The sequence below is a fragment of the Electrophorus electricus genome, chromosome 6 (genome assembly GCF_041902795.1).
Source record: "Electrophorus electricus isolate QZ-2024a chromosome 6, ASM4190279v1, whole genome shotgun sequence".
NCBI classification, from domain to species: Eukaryota; Metazoa; Chordata; class Actinopteri; order Gymnotiformes; family Gymnotidae; genus Electrophorus; species Electrophorus electricus.
In genome coordinates, this window is record NC_137502.1 from 30,363,981 (window position 1) to 30,384,436 (window position 20,456).

The window sequence follows — 20,456 nt, forward strand, 5'->3', positions numbered from 1 at the left end:
CGCTACCAAGTCTGTTTACTGCACGTTTTTGGGTCGAGTGTTATTGGGAAATTTTAATTGCAACAGATCTTTACCAAGCAGCCACCTTAAAAGGGTTTCCCTACTTCTCAGCCTGCAGGGGGCAGCAGACTCATGATCACCATTGGATCGTTTTCCTTGTTGCATACAACCCAACATGAGGGGAAAAGAAACCAGAATAAAAGTTCCCCCCCCCCCATTCATCTAATTTTTTGTTAGCATAGGACAAAGTGACAGTCAAGTTTGCACAAAGACTACTTTCTAGATGGTAAAGTTAACATGAATAGAACAGCTTTAAATAAGCTTTTTCAAAGAATTTAACTGAACAGCCAAGTTGACAAGGTTCTTTTTTTACAGATGGAGCTAGGATATTGTAAATCCCTAAGACAGTACAATACACAAGGCATGGAATGGGTGGTGGCCCCAGGTGACACCACCCTCCTCAGAAATTCAAAAAAAAAAGAATAATGGATCAGAGACTCTGTACATGCTCCATGCTCTTTATTTGAGAAACTAGACAAAAAGCCTCTGCTACAAGAGCAGACGGTTCTAGTATTCGTCTTCCTCTTCCTCATAAGCTTCAGCAGAATCTGCTCCAACCTCCTCGTAGTCCTTCTCCAAGGCAGCCATGTCCTCTCTGGCCTCAGAGAACTCTCCTTCCTCCATCCCTTCACCCACATACCAGTGCACAAAGGCGCGCTTGGCATACATCAGGTCAAACTTGTGATCCAGGCGACTCCAGGCTTCTGCGATGGCCGTGGTGTTGCTCAGCATGCACACGGCCCTCTGCACCTTTGCCAGGTCCCCTCCTGGAACCACCGTGGGGGGCTGGTAGTTGATCCCCACCTTGAAGCCTGTGGGGCACCAGTCCACAAACTGGATGGAGCGACGGGTCTTGATGCTGGCGATGGCAGCATTGACATCTTTGGGCACCACGTCACCACGATAGAGCAAGCAACAGGCCATGTACTTGCCACGGCGAGGGTCACATTTCACCATCTGGTTGGCTGGCTCAAAACAAGCATTGGAGATCTCCGCTACAGACAGCTGCTCATGATAAGCCTTTTCGGCCGAAATAATGGGGGAGTAGGTAACCAAGGGAAAGTGGATGCGAGGGTATGGAACCAGGTTGGTCTGGAATTCTGTGAGATCCACATTAAGAGCGCCATCAAAGCGTAAAGAAGCCGTGATCGAAGACACAATCTGTGCGATGAGTCTGTTGAGGTTATTGTAGGAGGGACGTTCTATATCTAGATTGCGCTTGCAGATGTCAAAGATGGCCTCATTGTCAACCATGAAGGAGCAGTCCGAGTGCTCAAGTGTGGTGTGAGTGGTCAAGATGGAGTTGTAGGGTTCTACCACTGCAGTGGAAACCTGGGGAGCAGGGTAGATTGAAAACTCCAGCTTGGACTTTTTGCCATAATCAACAGACAGACGCTCCATCAACAAAGAGGTAAACCCAGATCCAGTTCCACCACCAAAGCTGTGGAAGATCAGGAATCCCTGTAGGCCTGTACACTGGTCAGCCTGCATGAGAAGAAAACCCATCATTAGGAGCTTCCAAATGGGTGCTTCACACAACATGGAAGCCAAATCGCAGCTCACCATTTTCCGCATTCGATCAAGCACAGAGTCAACAATCTCCTTGCCGATAGTGTAGTGGCCACGGGCATAGTTATTGGCAGCATCCTCTTTGCCACTGATCAGCTGCTCTGGGTGGTAAAGCTGGCGATAATGTCCATTGCGGATCTCATCTGGGAGTAAGCAATTACAAGTCACATAACCAACCCATTTCTGCCAAATGAACATGGCTTCACTGAGAAATCAAAATGTAGCCTAAAGTCATGTACAAGTAGTGGTCAAGAGCTTGACAGGGTTCAAGTGCTGCTATACCTACAACTGTTGGCTCCAGGTCTATAAAGACAGCTCGGGGTACATACTTCCCAGCTCCGGTTTCACTGAAGAAAGTGCCAAAAGAGGAATCAGCCAAGGAAGTGCTGCCAGAGGTGATCATGCCATCAGGTTGGATGCCATGCTCCAGACAATACAACTCCCAGCAGGAGTTGCCCATCTGTACACCTGCTTGGCCTATGTGTACAGAGATGCACTCCCTCTGTTGAACAGAAAATTTGTCATTACAAGCAGAGGCATAGACAAGTGCAAGTTTGATGGGTCTTTTTGAAAAACATTTTTGTAATAATTAGCATAACTTTACCATTATTTTTAGTGTTTCCAGAAAACTGAGAAAGATGTGGACCTGCAAATTCAAGAAACACAACACCTAATATTTTTTGAAAAACAGCTTCAATAGTGTTATTCTAGTTACACAAATACAAGCAATGCTTACCCACACAGCTGTATGATGTTAACCACCTGGCTGAGCTTTATCAAGAATGAACTGAGTTGGTGGGGGTGTGGTTTTTCAATTAAGTCCTGAAGTAAGAGTGGATTCACATTTGCCATTCTAAATACAACGTGAAGCAAAGACACGTATTCTAGCACACACCTAACCCACACATTCCCCATGCCTTGAAATTCCAGAAACATTTATTTCAAAAGATAGAAATCCTTTATCATCCATCTTTAAAATAACTTTGTAGATAAAACTACCTTGAAGTAGTGTACAAGACAGAGCAAACTATCTAGCAATCTATCTAGAAGTTTGTTGGTGACAATGGGCTTGACAATGGCTGCTATGCCATAGAGCTGGTCCAGTGGTCAGGGATCAGGACACAGTTGGTCCAATGGCCAGAGCTCACATTTACCTCCTGTCAGCCCAGGGTTTGAGTCCATGGTAGGGTGGCTGCCTTCAGCCTTCATCGCACACGGTGTCAAAAGTGGGATGTGATGCTGTTGGGAGTGTGCTCCAGGTTGATGAACCCACCTCTGCTGTGCGGGGATGGTGTAGCCCAGTGTGAGGATCCCTGATGATGGATATGGGTTTGGCCCTGATGGAAAGGGCAGTTGTGGGTAGAGGGACATGTGAACAGTGTCCTGCACAGGGGCTCATCCTGGAGGTGAAGGCAGTGTGACAGGGACTGTCACTCTTAGAAGGGGAGAATGGAATGATGGAGTCTGTCACTTGGGAAGGTTAAATGGATGCTTTGGCTGCTATGCCAGAGAGCTGGCTGTTAGCCCTGGGTAAGGTGGCTGCCTTTAGCCTTTGTCACAAGGATTATAAACACAAAGTTTTCCCATATTCTATTCCCCCCATCTAACCCTCTTTAAACCAATAGTATGTGCAAAGGTCAACGGGATCTTAGAAAATATTAACCAGGTTAATACTTGAAGCAGAGTAATGATACAAACCCAAGGCCATTTGACTAGTCTTGTACATCTTTGTGTCCATGTGTCTGTTTGTATTCCATGCGTTTATCATCCTGGTTCAAAGTCAAATCTGGTGCATTACCCTTATGGTACAGTGTCCTGCTCCAGGCCTGCACTGCACTGCGGTGTACAGCAACAGAGCCGTACAGTTGTATTGTCAACAATGCAATTGAGAGAGTGTGTGTCTGTGTGTGTCTGTGTGTGTGTGAGAGGGTGTGCCATGAATGCTGTGTGGGAAGTATTGCTCAGAAGTAGTGGGAGAGAGATGTTTGATGTGGAGCGAGGACAGCCATGGCTCAGCAGTCTCTACTCACTCCATATTTAAAATGCTCTGAAACGTGGGAGGCAAACTATGCAATGCAAGTAATTTTCTAAAGTGGGAATTGAGCCTTGTGCTAGAATGTTACTAGAACTGACATAACCTTTAAACATGCAGTACTCTTTATTTCAATAAAAGAAAGTGTTCATCTTATTTGCCCATCAGACACCTACAAAATACATTTACGTCTGACATTTTTATCCAAAGCGACTTACAATTATGACTGAGTACACCTTGAACAATTGAGGGTTAAGGGTCTTACTCAGGGGCCCACAGTGGCAACTTGAATTGGCAACCTTCTGATCAGTAGTCAGGGACCTTAGCCACTGAGCTACCACAGCCCACTACAACTATACAACTAGCAAAAGTACTTTGATTGACACAGTATCCAATCTGGATTATATTTGGCTTGCTAAATGGTTTTTGTCATTTATACATTTTGACAACCAGCTGAATTCACATATCCACACTCTGGGCAGACACTAATAGGAGTGTGTCCAGAGGAATGAAAGGACACAGTGGATAGAGATTACTTACTCAGGCTAAATGAAGACTAGCTGGGTTTTCTCACAGGAGAGAGAGAGAGAGAGAGAGTCAGGTTACTACAGAACAGGTGCCACCAACACTCCAGCGCAGCCAGAGCTGAGGTGATGGGGACAGGTGAAGAATTACATTCTATCTCTCTCTCCTTCTTTGCCCAGGGGTGACCGGGGCTGTTGGCTATGGATAGCAGCATAACTGCTTCACAGATGATTGCATGCTATGAGGGGATTTACAGTAGAACCATCCCTGCCCAGACATGAGTCATGAAATATGGGTCTGGACGGTGATCATGTGTTGTGGAGTAGGTGTCTGGTGGGATACACAGATTGGATGTAGAGGTCTTGTCATTGTGCTCTTAGGTCAGCCACTTACTGAGAGTAGTGAAGGTGAAACAGGCTGCTAAAGAAATAAAGGGCAAACGGCAAGCCAAGCAGTTCTGGCTCCGCTAGCATCAAGTTCAAGAGGTTTTATTGTCATTTCAGCTATATACAAGTACACAACAAAAACGAGACAATGTTCCTCCAGGACCATGGTGCAACATAAAAACAACAGTGCCACGGACAACATGCTACACAAGTGCAAACAGTCCAACATAGTGCAAAATGTCATTAAAGAAACATTAAATAAACAATAATAAATACAGGACAGGACAAATACCAGGCCAGCAATTACTGGTAAAATCATAACCCTCAGGAGATAATGACACAGGCAGGTCTAGTTAGAGTTAAGATTCTGAATGAAACTGCATGAAAGAGGTTAGACTATAGATTTTATAGAACAGGATGCCGTTCTCTTAAGAAGTGCCGCCCTATAATCCACCCATTTTTCAGATGATTATCTACTGTCACTAGAAGAATATTTAGAAGAATATTTTTAATGTAGGCCTACATAAATTTCTTCATCAACACTTTGGTTTATGTAGGCCTGTTGGTTAAAATATTTCATAGCAAAACAGTTTCTTTCTATTCCTCGATGTGCCCAGGTTATAACTAGGCATCTTTGTCCCTTCAGACTTAGCCTTTCTTGCCCCCGGGGTATTTTGAGCGGTCAGGTTATCAAAAGTGAGACTCCACTAATTTCTTTTTTTTTTTTCGAAGGGGTGTAACTGTAGCGGTCCGGTTGCTACGCGGCAGCCATGTTGGAATGTTCGATTTACGATGAGGGGGAACGAGGAGTAGGCGCGAGCAAACTGCCTGGCTCGCGGCGGCACAAAAAAGCGCACGCGCCGCACATCAGCTTGATCAAAGTGGGAATTAAATCACAGACTTCAGAGTGATATTGTCTTGATAGGAGTTACAAGTCACCGATCAGACGAAGGAAGTGGAATAAAGCGAGTGAGTAGCTTCCATGTTGTTTTCCAGCATTTCTTGGGAAGCAGGAAAGACAAATTCATTTGTAAATTTGACTGCATTTTGAGGTAGTGACTTTCTCTTATTTGTGTTTTATAGTGGAACCAGGGAATTATTAACATCAACCTTCGAAACAGTGCCGTAGATTCGTGTGTAAATTTGTAAGATAGTGTAGCTAATTTGCAGCTCGTCCCCGACCGGTTTCTCTATTGCCTACATATTTTTACGAACCGAAAACACTGTTGTTGCGGAATATGCTGTATGGTGTGTATTTAAAGATAATCGATTTTTGTCGTACCTGATCATTTATCGTAGACTATAGATCGGTGAGTCTGCCTCTCTCAATCACGCTTGAATCAGGCTACATCACTTTGCCTCTCCTCGGAAAACTGAAATATGCACGTGTTTAGTCGTTGGGAATAACGTCATTGCGCGTGCTCGGCCAACGGCTTTCCTGAGTTATCGAAGGCAGGTATGACATGTAGGTTAAAACGGTCGACGGTGAAAAGTTAGGAGGGCGGCGGCGCTTCATCTGTCATTTGTTCTGGGATCCTAGTCTGGTTCCAGTGGTGTGCGTGTGTACGAAACCCATCCCGAACGAGAATATCCATCAAGGGCAACAGAGAAGTAGTTAGCTAGGGTGGAGGTGTAGTGGGCTACAGCAGGAGACATCAGGGGGTGGTGGGAGTAGCCATAGCAGCTGAGAAGGGTCGAGGCTCAATTACATCATGACATCAGGGGTTGGTGTACCTCGGCGGAAAGAAAGAATATAATAGTTCCCTAAATTTATGCCTAATAATCTATTACGTGCAAAGATGGACACCGGCAGATCTACTTATAGCAGCATAGCTAAAAGTATAGAGCTAGAACGAACCACAGGCATAAGGGCACCCTGGAACATCAGCACTCCGCCGCTCTCAGTCAAGAACCTTGAACGATAGAGAGGTGAAAGGAAAGCATCATCTGGCTTGACTGAGACATAGAGCTGAGTATCATCAGCGTGACAGAGGAAACTAGCACAGTGATTATGTATAATGCCACCTAGAGATGGCATGTATAAAGAAAAAAGATGAGGCTAACCTTGTATGCTGAGAAGTCTCCATTTATGTTAACAAACTACTAGTGACCGGCCACGTAAGATTTAAACCAGGAAAGGGCTATTCTCCTAATCCAAACAACATTTTCGAGTCTATCTTGTTAAATGTTGTGATCTATAGTGTCAAATGCTGCACTCAGGTCAAGCAATATAAGCAAAGAGACATAACCCTGGTCAGAAGCCAACAAGAGGTCTTTAACTACTTGTCTTTGTACTATGAGATCTAAACCCTGACTGAAAGACTTCATGTATCTGGTTCTTATTCAGGCATGAGTTTAGTTGCTGAGCTACATCTTTTTCTAGGATCTTGGAAATAAATGGAAAGTTTGAGATCAGACTGTACTTTGACAGCTGACATGGGTTGAGGTCAGATTTTTCTGATAAGTGGTCTGACTACTGCTAATTTATGATTTAGGTATGTAGCCAATGTTCAAGGAGGAGTTTTTATTAAATTCAGTAAAGATTCAATTACTTCACGTAGGATTTCTTTAAAGTATGTGGGCAGTGATGTAAGTTCTGGCTTTTGGCTAGTTGTAAATTATTCTAGAATCTCTTTTGGCTTAGTTGTTCTGCTCTCTAAGTAGCTGCCAATGTCACATTAATACTCTGAATGCTATCTTTAATGTGCTTAATTGTATCATTGGAGAAATTTCATGAACTCGTTCTTACTATGTGATGGTGTAATCTGAGCAATGGTGTCAGTTTTATTCCTAGTTAGATGTGCAATTGTACTAAAGAGAAATCTATGATTATTTTTTATATTTTATATAAGGGTTGAGAGATGAGCTGTTCGAGTGGACATAAGTGCCTTTTTATACTGAGAAGGCTGTCCTTCTATGCAAGCTGGAAGACTAGTGTGGTGCCATTTACATTCTGTTTTTTGAGTGTTTTTGTTTTAAATTGTGAATATGATCATTATATCAAGGTACTAATTTTTTGTCCCTAATTTATTTTAATTCTTAACTGAAGCAACATCATTGAGTGTGCAGTGTAATACTGATTCTAAGCATTCAGTAGATTGGAGAGGAAATCTGCAAACTCATTAATAAATTCTGAATTGGGTCCTGGTGGCCTGTAGATGTCGATTAGTTGAAGAAGCTGGGTAGGCTTCTTATCACTGGCTGCATTATTTATGCTAGTAAAAATAATTTAAAAGGACTCAGTCATAACAGCTTCTGGTTTATGTCTAATGTGTCAGTATAAATAACTACAATGCCACCTCCATGGCCAGTTAGACGAGGTCAGTGTACATACCTGTAGCCAGAAGGACACGCTTCATTTCAAGCCATGTACTCATTTTGGCTTGATCTGGGTTTTTGTTAGACAAAGTACATTAAATCTATGTTCTTTTAGGATTTCATTTATCATGAGCACTTTAGATGTTAGGGATCTAACATTTTAGTAAACCCAGCATTAGATGAAAGGTGCAGGCAGTGTTCTGTGAATCCGTTACTCTAATACTAATTATGTTAAGACATTGTTTTTCTTCGTTTTCTGCATTTCTGCTAAGCTCGGGTATCAATGTGATGAACCTCGGGTGACCTCACATAACGACCAGCAGACGACTGGTTTAGTCTCTTTGTGTGCTGCCCTGCCTCCGCTCTGGATTGTCATAGATTAACTAGGTTTGTCATGAGACTATGGCCTATGTTACAGGAAAGGAGAGCAGCATCCTCCCTAGTAGGATGAATACCATCCTGCCCTAAAAGACCAAGCTTGCCCTCGAATGTGGTCCAATTATCTATAAACCCCACATTGTTTTGGGAGCACCACTTGGACATCCATCAGTTCAGCAAAGATAAACTGGCTGTACGTTATATCACCGCACAGCATTGGGATAGGATCAGAGCATACTACAGCATCGGACATTGCCTTGGCTAATTGACACTCCTCTGCAATATTGTTCTTGATAATCTCTGACCGTCAGAGGCATATATTGTTTTCTCCTACGTGAATGACTATCTTAGAGAAACTATACTTGCCTAAGACCTTAAGATTACCTTCAATGCCCTGGCTCCAGGTATACAGCTAACTACTGCTGCTGATGTCCCTAAAGGCCTAGCTAATTTCACGTGTTGCAAAATAGTCCGCTGTAACCAGAGCTCATTCAACAGGTCTGTCAGTGGGTGAAACGCTGAGTGGGGCAAACCTGTTGGACACGAGAATGGGAAAGGTGTGGTGCTCCCGTGAGCAAGACAAAGCTCGGCTGTAAGGTCACCCATTCGAATCGCTGCAAGTGTGGTAGTGCAGGAGTTGAGGGCTTTTTAACTTCACCTACAGCATCCACATCTTGTACTTCTGATTCCTCGATAGGTCTAACACTTAATGAGGTCAGGATGTGCCTCTCTAGCGCTAGAATAATCTCTGTCAGACTAGCGATTAATCTGCACTTCTCGCAGAAAAACTAACGCTAATGATGGACGAAGAATAGCTAAACACGTTGCACACTGAACACTGAAGAAGAACGGAAGTGGCCATGATGGAAAAAGAAAAATGTTCACATTACTTGGGTAGTTTTTTTAGGTAGTTCTTTAGATGTAGTTTTTGTGATTAAAGTAGTCTTCAATGTCTAGTGGAAGTTGCTGATTTCTAGGTAGAATGTAGTTAAGTCCAAGGAAAAAATTTGGCAGCGTCCTGTGATGAGATCATCCAGCAGCCGAGAATGCTGTGTGGCATGAGCCTTGTTGGCTGCCTCTGCCCCAGTTATGCTAATGTGGGCTGCCTTTGCAGAGGGAGCAGGTGTGGACAGGCTGTGCAGGAGCAAGCGAGCTGTGCGTGTGGCACCTGGGTGACCTGAGCAGGCCCTTCAACAGGATCCAGCTGCCTGAATCCTCAGGTGTCATCTGCATGATCAGGGTCAAGAACCAGGTGAGAAATCATTTGCACGATGGGCAGGCAGACAGCTGGTGGTATATAAGTTTGGGTAGGTTTTGTGTCTTGCTGATGTGTAGTTTTCTTGTAGACATCACTTCTCTGCACTTGTCAATATTTATAATGAACAGAAATGCAAGTGATTAAAACTGTTATTCTATCCTTACATGATTGAAGCGGTGCTCATAGCCACTGATTAAAAACTAAAGAATTTTCCTTGATTTCAAGCATATGTGGAATAAAAATCAATTCTCTCTCTCAGATCTGGGTGGGTTGCAACGGCCCTGGCGGGGGGAAGTCTCGTGGGAAGATCTACGTGGTAGACACAGAGCGCCACCGAGTGGAAAAGGAGCTGATGGCTCTGTGCTCGGCTGAAGACCGATATGTCCTCAGCGATGCAGCTGGTCAGGATGGAAAGATCGCTATCTGGAAAGTAGAATAACAGAAAAGAGTGGACAATGCGAGCTCAGACTTCTGGAAGTAACATGTGGCCCTTGCTGCCTAACTACACAAACAGACACAAGGACATTGTGGGTAAATGAATGTGCTTCACAAGAAGATACAGTTATGTGCAAAATAATAGCAGTCTAACATCACTAATGTATTTACTGATTTTTGACAGAAAAGATAATACAACACAGGGGAAAAAATGTATGACTAGGTGTAGCCAAGTAATGGGCAACCAACAGAATCAACAGTCATGACATGCACGCTGCTAATTGGGTGTAATTGATTCATTTAATGAAAGGGATGTGTTCAAATTAACAGCAGTGTGGAGTTCAATTAGTGAGGTCATTCATTCTATGAAGAAACAGATGTCAATTATGGCCCTTATTTAAAGGAGGGCAGCAAATGTTGTACCTGCTGGTTTTAGCCCTTTCTCAGTGAGTAAAACGGGTCATTCCAGACATTGTACCGAAGGAGAAAGAACTTTGATCAAGAAGTTGATTGGAGAGGGGAAAACATAAAGAAGTGTAGAAAATAATTGGCTGCTCAGCTAAAATGATCTCAAATGTTTTAAAATGGCAAACAAAACCCGAAACACTTGGTAGGAAAAGAAATACTACCATCTGTATAGATCATAGAATAACAAGAATGGCAAAGCATCCAATGATCAGCTCCAGGGAAATAAAAGAAGCCAAACTATTTGCAAGAAACCTTCATAAAGTACCATTGCTGAAAATGAAGATGCGCTGAAAAGGTTACAGTTTGCCAAAGAACACAATGACTTGACTAAAGAGAAGTGCAACATTATATGAACAGGTCTAAAGGCCACAGACAGTTTGTGAAACGACCCATAAACACTGAATTCAAGCCACGATACACTGAAGACTAAAAAGATAGAGGTGCAAGCATAATGGTTTGGGGATGTTACTCATACTTTGGCGCCAAACCCATTTATCGCATACCAGGCACCATGGACCAGTTTGAATATATCAAAAATACTGGAAGAGATTATGTTGCCTTATGCTGAAGAAGAAATGCCCTTGAAATGGGTGTTTGAGCAGGACAAGGAGCCCATACACAACAGCAAGCGGGCAACATCCTGGTTCCAGACCAACAAGATTGATTTTATGAAGTGGCCAACCCAATCCCCAGACTTCAATCCGATTGAGAATTTGTGGAGTGACATCAAAAATGCTGTTTTTGATGCAAAACCCAAGAATGCAGAAGAACTATGGCATGTATTCCAGGCATCTTGGGCTGGAATATCTGTTCGCAGGTGTCGGATTCCATTGACTCCATGCCACACAGATGTAAAGCAGTTATCAGAAATAAAGGTTATACAACTAAAATATTAGTTCAGTGATCAACAGAAAAGCTAAATCTGTAAAGAACGTTCAGTTTAAACTAAATATTCCAGTTTGTAAATGAAAATGAAGACACTGCAATTTCTTTTGAATGGCCCATTCTTTCTTTTTTTTCTTTTTTTTCCTTTTTTTTTTTTCTTCTCATTTTCAGTTTAAAGTATCAATTTTTGTTCATGTTTTCATTTGGAATTGAATGTGCAGTGCTCCCAGTGCCTTTGTGTATATGGAAATAAATGCTGTTATGAGGATTGAGCTTTTTCTCAGTTGTTTTAAATACACTGCTATTATTTAGCACATAACTGTATATGCCATGTTTGCTTCTCCTAACAGATGCTCCAAGCAGAGGAGCCAAGGAAAAAGCTAAAGTAGTAATGCGAAGAATGATGGTGCTTGGAATGATCATCTGATTGTCCCAAGAAGGTCTCCTAAAAAAATATATATATGAACAGGTTGATGAGAAGGACATGTTTTTTTTTTCTACTGCAATTTGAAGTCAGTCTGTTTTTACGACAGAAATGACTCCTTTCCCTGTACTGTACTAGTATCTTGTGATGGCACCAGTATTTACTTTAGACTTGGCCATGTGTGCAGTAGTTGCAGGGCATTTTTGCATCATTGTTTAATGTTTGAGTCGAATTTGGCCTTTAGTCTGTAGAAATGGACCCATAAAGTGCCTCTCTTTTTCACTATTAATAAGAACCTTCCGCCTCTATCTTCCTCTCCATCTGGTACTGTTGAACGTTGTGAAGGTTTTCTTAGATTCTTTAATGGAAAAATATCCAAAATGTAATCTTTTTTTTTCCCCTTTGCTTTCCCTGCATTTGATTACGGGGACACCCTTCTCACCCTTGCTGCTGAACAATTTTCTGCCTTCGATCTCACCCAACCTTCCCTAATCTCTGAGACTATATCAAATTCTAATTCCTCTACCTGACAACGTGATCCTGCCCTCACTACTCTTAAGAAGTGTTGTTCTGTTTCTGCTCCCATCTGTCATCTCATTAATACATCCCTTACCTTAGGTTGTGTTCCTTCAGCTCTCAACCTCAGCTATCACTCCCATTTTTAAAAAACCTTGACTAAATTCTGCACTTCTTGATAATTACTGGCCCATTTCCAATCTCCCCTTTCTGGCCAAGGTATTAGAAAAAGTTGTAGCTTCTCAACTGCAGTATTTTTTAAATACACAGGCACTATATGAACCTTTTCAATCTGGTTTCCGTCCCATTCACAGCAGTGAGACGGCCCTCTTATGTGTTCTAAATGATCTTCTCTCTGCTGATTCTGGTGACCTGAGTATTCTCCTACTTCTAGATTTAAGTGCCGCATTTGACACAATTAACCATAACGTACTCATTGATTGCCTCTCAACCATAGGCATTACAAATACAGTTCTTGAATGGTTCATCTCTTATATTTCAAATAGAACACATTTTGTTGTTTTAAGTAAACACAAATCCCATGCTGCTACTGTCACTCAGTGTTCCCAAGGGATCTGTCTTCTCGTGTTCATTATCTGCTCCTCCTTCGTCAGATTATCCGCAAGCATGGTCTTCATTTCCACTGTTATACGGATGACACTCGGATCCATATTAACACCAAGGCTAACGCTACCCTACCACCTCCTGTTTTACTCTGCTGTACTTCTTAAACTTCTCAAAACTCAGTTCTGATAAAATGGAATTTTTACTTATTGGCCGGAAGTCCAAAATATAAAAATTCTCCAATCTGGACAGTATCTTGATCAGTTCCTCATCCATGGTTAGGAACCTCTCTCTTTTGAACCCTGATCAAAAATGCCTTTTTTCTCCTAGAGCTAGGCTTAGGCCTATGCTCTCCACACACACCTTCATCACCACTCGTCTTGACTACTGTAACTCTCTCTTCATCTGCATCCCTAAAAAAACCATCTGCACAATTCAATATGTCCAAAACTCAACTGCAAGCATCCTCCTTCATATAAGGAAATCAGGCCACATCACCCCTAGTGTACACCATTTACACTGGCTCCCTGTCCCTGAACACAAATAGTTCAAAATCCTCCTCCTTACCTTCAAAGCTCTGCATGGTCTTGCATCTCCCCAGGTAGCGCAACTTGCACCCTTACACTTCAGTCCTGTAATGCAGGTCTCTTCTCCACCCCCAAGTTTAGACTGGTGGCTGTACGAGGCAGATCCTTTAGTGTCGTTGCCCCAAAACTATGGAAGACGTTACCTCAATCTTTGCCTTCACATCTTAAAAACACCTCTTTTATCCATGTTTGTTAATTACTGTGTTGTCAATTTGTCTCCACCGTCATTGGAAAGAGACCTTGTGTCTGTGAAACGTGCTTTATAAATTGAACTTATTGATTTTAGTAACCCAATTTATTTTAGTTATTGCACACATTTTAATGATTTTTGTTTTAGTAGCCACAGCTTTTGCAGCATCGTATTTAGGTTTTTATATGCACACGTGTACATTACCATTTGGAAGGTTTGATACCATATAAAAGATTTTTTTTTTTTTTTTCCTCATGTCAGAATTTGTTCTTTATTCTAAAGTGTTTGTTACTATATTTTCAAATGTTAAAATTAGTTTCAGATGAATAATTTAAGGTGCATGCCAATTTTAAATCGCTACCAAGTCTGTTTACTGCACGTTTTTGGGTCGAGTGTTATTGGGAAATTTTAATTGCAACAGATCTTTACCAAGCAGCCACCTTAAAAGGGTTTCCCTACTTCTCAGCCTGCAGGGGGCAGCAGACTCATGATCGCCATTGGATCGTTTTCCTTGTTGCATACAACCCAACATGAGGGGAAAAGAAACCAGAATAAAAGTTCCCCCCCCCCCATTCATCTAATTTTTTGTTAGCATAGGACAAAGTGACAGTCAAGTTTGCACAAAGACTACTTTCTAGATGGTAAAGTTAACATGAATAGAACAGCTTTAAATAAGCTTTTTCAAAGAATTTAACTGAACAGCCAAGTTGACAAGGTTCTTTTTTTACAGATGGAGCTAGGATATTGTAAATCCCTAAGACGGTACAATACACAAGGCATGGAATGGGTGGTGGCCTCAGGTGACACCACCCTCCTCAGAAATTCAAAAAAAAAAAAGAATAATGGATCAGAGACTCTGTACATGCTCCATGCTCTTTATTTGAGAAACTAGACAAAAAGCCTCTGCTACAAGAGCAGACGGTTCTAGTATTCGTCTTCCTCTTCCTCATAAGCTTCAGCAGAATCTGCTCCAACCTCCTCGTAGTCCTTCTCCAAGGCAGCCATGTCCTCTCTGGCCTCAGAGAACTCTCCTTCCTCCATCCCTTCACCCACATACCAGTGCACAAAGGCGCGCTTGGCATACATCAGGTCAAACTTGTGATCCAGGCGACTCCAGGCTTCTGCGATGGCCGTGGTGTTGCTCAGCATGCACACGGCCCTCTGCACCTTTGCCAGGTCCCCTCCTGGAACCACCGTGGGGGGCTGGTAGTTGATCCCCACCTTGAAGCCTGTGGGGCACCAGTCCACAAACTGGATGGAGCGACGGGTCTTGATGCTGGCGATGGCAGCATTGACATCTTTGGGCACCACGTCACCACGATAGAGCAAGCAACAGGCCATGTACTTGCCACGGCGAGGGTCACATTTCACCATCTGGTTGGCTGGCTCAAAACAAGCATTGGAGATCTCCGCTACAGACAGCTGCTCATGATAAGCCTTTTCGGCCGAAATAATGGGGGAGTAGGTAACCAAGGGAAAGTGGATGCGAGGGTATGGAACCAGGTTGGTCTGGAATTCTGTGAGATCCACATTAAGAGCGCCATCAAAGCGTAAAGAAGCCGTGATCGAAGACACAATCTGTGCGATGAGTCTGTTGAGGTTATTGTAGGAGGGACGTTCTATATCTAGATTGCGCTTGCAGATGTCAAAGATGGCCTCATTGTCAACCATGAAGGAGCAGTCCGAGTGCTCAAGTGTGGTGTGAGTGGTCAAGATGGAGTTGTAGGGTTCTACCACTGCAGTGGAAACCTGGGGAGCAGGGTAGATTGAAAACTCCAGCTTGGACTTTTTGCCATAATCAACAGACAGACGCTCCATCAACAAAGAGGTAAACCCAGATCCAGTTCCACCACCAAAGCTGTGGAAGATCAGGAATCCCTGTAGACCTGTACACTGGTCAGCCTGCATGAGAAGAAAACCCATCATTAGGAGCTTCCAAATGGGTGCTTCACACAACATGGAAGCCAAATCGCAGCTCACCATTTTCCGCATTCGATCAAGCACAGAGTCAACAATCTCCTTGCCGATAGTGTAGTGGCCACGGGCATAGTTATTGGCAGCATCCTCTTTGCCACTGATCAGCTGCTCTGGGTGGTAAAGCTGGCGATAATGTCCATTGCGGATCTCATCTGGGAGTAAGCAATTACAAGTCACATAACCAACCCATTTCTGCCAAATGAACATGGCTTCACTGAGAAATCAAAATGTAGCCTAAAGTCATGTACAAGTAGTGGTCAAGAGCTTGACAGGGTTCAAGTGCTGCTATACCTACAACTGTTGGCTCCAGGTCTATAAAGACAGCTCGGGGTACATACTTCCCAGCTCCGGTTTCACTGAAGAAAGTGCCAAAAGAGGAATCAGCCAAGGAAGTGCTGCCAGAGGTGATCATGCCATCAGGTTGGATGCCATGCTCCAGACAATACAACTCCCAGCAGGAGTTGCCCATCTGTACACCTGCTTGGCCTATGTGTACAGAGATGCACTCCCTCTGTTGAACAGAAAATTTGTCATTACAAGCAGAGGCATAGACAAGTGCAAGTTTGATGGGTCTTTTTGAAAAACATTTTTGTAATAATTAGCATAACTTTACCATTATTTTTAGTGTTTCCAGAAAACTGAGAAAGATGTGGACCTGCAAATTCAAGAAACACAACACCTAATATTTTTTGAAAAACAGCTTCAATAGTGTTATTCTAGCTACACAAATACAAGCAATGCTTACCCACACAGCTGTATGATGTTAACCACCTGGCTGAGCTTTATCAAGAATGAACTGAGTTGGTGGGGGTGTGGTTTTTCAATTAAGTCCTGAAGTAAGAGTGGATTCACATTTGCCATTCTAAATACAACGTGAAGCAAAGACACGTATTCTAGCACACACCTAACCCACACATTCCCCATGCCTTGAAATTCCAGAAACATTTATTTCAAAAGATAGAAATCCTTTATCATCCATCTTTAAAATAACTTTGTAGATAAAACTACCTTGAAGTAGTGTACAAGACAGAGCAAACTATCTAGCAATCTATCTAGTAGAAGTTTGTTGGTGACAATGGGCTTGACAATGGCTGCTATGCCATAGAGCTGGTCCAGTGGTCAGGGATCAGGACACAGTTGGTCCAATGGCCAGAGCTCACATTTACCTCCTGTCAGCCCAGGGTTTGAGTCCATGGTAGGGTGGCTGCCTTCAGCCTTCATCGCACACGGTGTCAAAAGTGGGATGTGATGCCGTTGGGAGTGTGCTCCAGGTTGATGAACCCACCTCTGCTGTGCGGGGATGGTGTAGCCCAGTGTGAGGATCCCTGATGATGGATATGGGTTTGGCCCTGATGGAAAGGGCAGTTGTGGGTAGAGGGACATGTGAACAGTGTCCTGCACAGGGGCTCATCCTGGAGGTGAAGGCAGTGTGACAGGGACTGTCACTCTTAGAAGGGGAGAATGGAATGATGGAGTCTGTCACTTGGGAAGGTTAAATGGATGCTTTGGCTGCTATGCCAGAGAGCTGGCTGTTAGCCCTGGGTAAGGTGGCTGCCTTTAGCCTTTGTCACAAGGATTATAAACACAAAGTTTTCCCATATTCTATTCCCCCCATCTAACCCTCTTTAAACCAATAGTATGTGCAAAGGTCAACGGGATCTTAGAAAATATTAACCAGGTTAATACTTGAAGCAGAGTAATGATACAAACCCAAGGCCATTTGACTAGACTTGTACATCTTTGTGTCCATGTGTCTGTTTGTATTCCATGCGTTTATCATCCTGGTTCAAAGTCAAATCTGGTGCATTACCTTTATGGTACAGTGTCCTGCTCCAGGCCTGCACTGCACTGCAGTGTACAGCAACAGAGCCGTACAGTTGTATTGTCAACAATGCAATTGAGAGAGTGTGTGTGTGTGTGTGTGTGTGTGTGAGAGAGAGGGTGTGCCATGAATGGTGTGTGGGAAGTATTGCTCAGAAGTAGTGGGAGAGAGATGTTTGATGTGAAGCGAGGACAGCCATGGCTCAGCAGTCTCTACTCACTCCATATTTAAAATGCTCTGAAACGTGGGAGGCAAACTATGCAATGCAAGTAATTCTCTAAAGTGGGAATTGAGCCTTGCGCTAGAATGTTACTAGAACTGACATAACCTTTAAACATGCAGTACTCTTTATGTCAATAAAAGAAAGTGTTCATCTTATTTGCCCATCAGACACCTACAAGATACATTTACGTCTCACACGTTTATCCAAAGCGACTTACAATTATGACTGAGTACACCTTCAAAAATTGAGGGTTAAGGGTCTTACTCAGGGGCCCACAGTGGCAACTTGAACTGGCAACCTTCTGATCAGTAGTCAGGGACCTTAGCCACTGAGCTACCACAGCCCACTACAACTATACAACTAGCAAAAATACTTTGATTGACACAGTATCCAATCTGGATTATATTTGGCTTGCTAAATGGTTTTTGTCATTTATACATTTTGACAACCAGCTGAATTCACATATCCACACTCTGGGCAGACACTAATAGGAGTGTGTCCAGAGGAATGAAAGGACACAGTGGATAGAGATTACTTACTCAGGCTAAATGAAGACTAGCTGGGTTTTCTCACAGGAGAGAGAGAGAGAGAGAGAGAGAGAGAGAGAGAGAGAGAGAGAGAGAGAGAGAGAGAGTCAGGTTACTACAGAACAGGTGCCACCAACACTCCAGCGCAGCCAGAGCTGAGGTGATGGGGACAGGTGAAGAATTACATTCTATCTCTCTCTCCTTCTTTGCCCAGGGGTGACCGGGGCTGTTGGCTATGGATAGCAGCATAACTGCTTCACAGATGATTGCATGCTATGAGGGGATTTACAGTAGAACCATCCCTGCCCAGACATGAGTCATGAAATATGGGTCTGGACGGTGATCATGTGTTGTGGAGTAGGTGTCTGGTGGGATACACAGATTGGATGTAGAGGTCTTGTCATTGTGCTCTTAGGTCAGGCACTTACTGAGAGTAGTGAAGGTGAAACAGGCTGCTAAAGAAATAAAGGGCAAACGGCAAGCCAAGCAGTTCTGGCTCCGCTAGCATCAAGTTCAAGAGGTTTTATTGTCATTTCAGCTATATACAAGTACACAACAAAAACGAGACAATGTTCCTCCAGGACCATGGTGCAACATAAAAACAACAGTGCCACAGACAACATGCTACACAAGTGCAAACAGTCCAACATAGTACAAAATGTCATTAAAGAAACATTAAATAAACAATAATAAATACAGGACAAGACAAATACCAGGCCAGCAATTACTGGTAAAATCATAACCCTCAGGAGATAATGACACAGGCAGGTCTAGTTAGAGTTAAGATTCTGAATGAAACTGCATGAAAGAGGTTAGACTATAGATTTTATAGAACAGGATGCCGTTCTCTTAAGACGTGCGGCTCTATAATCCACCCAATTTTCAGATGATTATCTACTGTCACTAGAAGAATATTTAGAAGAATATTTTTAATGTAGGCCTACATAAATTTCTTCATCAACACTTTGGTTTATGTAGGCCTGTTGGTTAAAACATTTCATAGCAAAACAGTTTCTTTCTATTCCTCGATGTGCCCAGGTTATAACTAGGCATCTTTGTCCCTTCAGACTTAGCCTTTCTTGCCCCCGGGGTATTTTGAGCGGTCAGGTTATCAAAAGTGAGACTCCACTAATTTCTTTTTTTTTTTCGAAGGGGTGTAACTGTAGCGGTCCGGTTGCTACGCGGCAGCCATGTTGGAATGTTCGATTTACGATGAGGGGGAACGAGGAGTAGGCACGAGCAAACTGCCTGGCTCGCGGCGGCACAAAAAAGCGCACGCGCTGCACATCAGCTTGATCAAAGTGGGAATTAAATCACAGACTTCAGAGTGATATTGTCTTGATAGGAGTTACAAGTCACCGATCAGACGAAGGAAGTGGAATAAAGCGAGTGAGTAGCTTCCATGTTGTTTTCCAGCATTTCTTGGGAAGCAGGAAAGACAAATTCATTTGTAAATTTGACTGCATTTTGAGGTAGTGACTTTCTCTTATTTGTGTTTTATAGTGGAACCAGGGAATTATTAACATCAACCTTCGAAACAGTGCCGTAGATTCGTGTGTAAATTTGTAAGATAGTGTAGCTAATTTGCAGCTCGTCCCCGACCGGTTTCTCTATTGCCTACATATTTTTACGAACCGAAAACACTGTTGTTGCGGAATATGCTGTATGGTGTGTATTTAAAGATAATCGATTTTTGTCGTACCTGATCATTTATCGTAGACTATAGATCGGTGAGTCTGCCTCTCTCAATCACGCTTGAATCAGGCTACATCACTTTGCCTCTCCTCGGAAAACTGAAATATGCGCGTGTTTAGTCGTTGGGAATAACGTCATTGCGCGTGCTCGGCCAACGGCTTTCCTGAGTTATCGAAGGCAGGTATGACATGTAGGTTAAAACGGTCGACGGTGAAAAGTTAGGAGGGCGGCGGCGCTTCATCTGTCATTTGTTCTGGGATCTCTGTGCGAAACCTACTCTGCTTTTTTGTGTCCTGGGGCGGTGGAATTACGGTGCGAGTACAGAGCCATTTTATTTTTAGACTCAAGTGTTCAGGCTCTACTTCTACAGCGGTCTAACACCCAAGCAAGCAATATAAAGTCCCGTTGTACAAGCGTTGTAGAGTCGCTAAATCGTTCTAGTAAATGTAAAGATACAAAGGTCTTATTCGTGTTTAACATTCTACATAAGGGTTTTGTTTACAGCAGGAAGCCTAAATGAACGTTTTCTGTGGGTAAGTAACTTTGCGAGAGCTGCGCTTTAGTCAGGATATAACGCTAGTTGGCCAATCGCGTCCCTCAGGATACTTAAGGAAGAC

General features: G+C 43.1%; 3 protein-coding genes and 1 long non-coding RNA gene across 20 annotated transcripts in view; 2 read left to right on the forward strand and 2 right to left on the reverse strand.

The window, feature by feature from the left end:
* Positions 1 to 36: 36 nt before the first annotated feature.
* LOC113590654 (tubulin alpha chain-like) lies at positions 37 to 9,374 on the reverse strand. Of its 2 annotated transcripts, XM_035525555.2 has the most exons (5): positions 5,855 to 9,374; positions 2,234 to 2,275; positions 1,912 to 2,131; positions 1,624 to 1,772; positions 37 to 1,545 (listed from the first exon to the last, which is right to left on the reverse strand). In XM_035525555.2, the coding sequence occupies exons 2-5, from the start codon at positions 2,234 to 2,236 to the stop codon at positions 568 to 570; spliced, it is 1,350 nt and encodes a 449-aa protein (XP_035381448.1). In that variant the 5' UTR covers positions 2,237 to 2,275; positions 5,855 to 9,374; the 3' UTR covers positions 37 to 567. The 2 variants fall into 2 exon arrangements, with proteins under 2 accessions (XP_035381448.1, XP_081572507.1); XM_081716381.1 differs by having other exon boundaries at positions 1,912 to 2,275.
* Positions 4,592 to 11,643, forward strand: LOC118241249 (uncharacterized). 2 transcript variants are annotated; one of them, XR_004775932.2, is made up of 3 exons: positions 4,592 to 5,541; positions 9,383 to 9,520; positions 9,786 to 11,643. It is a non-coding gene; the product is annotated as an uncharacterized LOC118241249 (long non-coding RNA). The 2 variants fall into 2 exon arrangements; XR_014124271.1 differs by having other exon boundaries at positions 4,595 to 5,537.
* Positions 11,644 to 14,175: 2,532 nt separating this feature from the next.
* LOC113590646 (tubulin alpha chain-like) lies at positions 14,176 to 19,983 on the reverse strand. Of its 5 annotated transcripts, XM_027030896.3 has the most exons (5): positions 19,847 to 19,918; positions 16,186 to 16,227; positions 15,864 to 16,083; positions 15,576 to 15,724; positions 14,176 to 15,497 (listed from the first exon to the last, which is right to left on the reverse strand). In XM_027030896.3, exons 2-5 carry the CDS (start codon positions 16,186 to 16,188, stop codon positions 14,520 to 14,522), a joined length of 1,350 nt encoding a protein of 449 aa, XP_026886697.1. In that variant the 5' UTR covers positions 16,189 to 16,227; positions 19,847 to 19,918; the 3' UTR covers positions 14,176 to 14,519. The 5 variants fall into 5 exon arrangements, 4 of the variants coding, with proteins under 4 accessions (XP_026886697.1, XP_081572505.1, XP_081572506.1 ...); XM_081716379.1 differs by having other exon boundaries at positions 14,176 to 15,724; XM_081716380.1 differs by having other exon boundaries at positions 14,176 to 15,724; positions 15,864 to 16,227.
* Positions 19,282 to 20,456, forward strand: part of ptk2aa (protein tyrosine kinase 2aa) — a 65,160-nt gene continuing 63,985 nt past the window's right edge. For 6 of the 11 annotated variants that reach the window (XM_081716369.1, XM_081716370.1, XM_081716372.1 and 3 more), the window contains exon 1: positions 19,285 to 19,533. The gene's annotated coding sequence lies outside the window, so the exon portion shown is untranslated. Of the gene's footprint in view, positions 19,534 to 20,456 lie in introns of all 11 variants that reach the window. The other 5 variants (XM_081716367.1, XM_081716368.1, XM_081716375.1 and 2 more) reach the window with 3 other exon arrangements.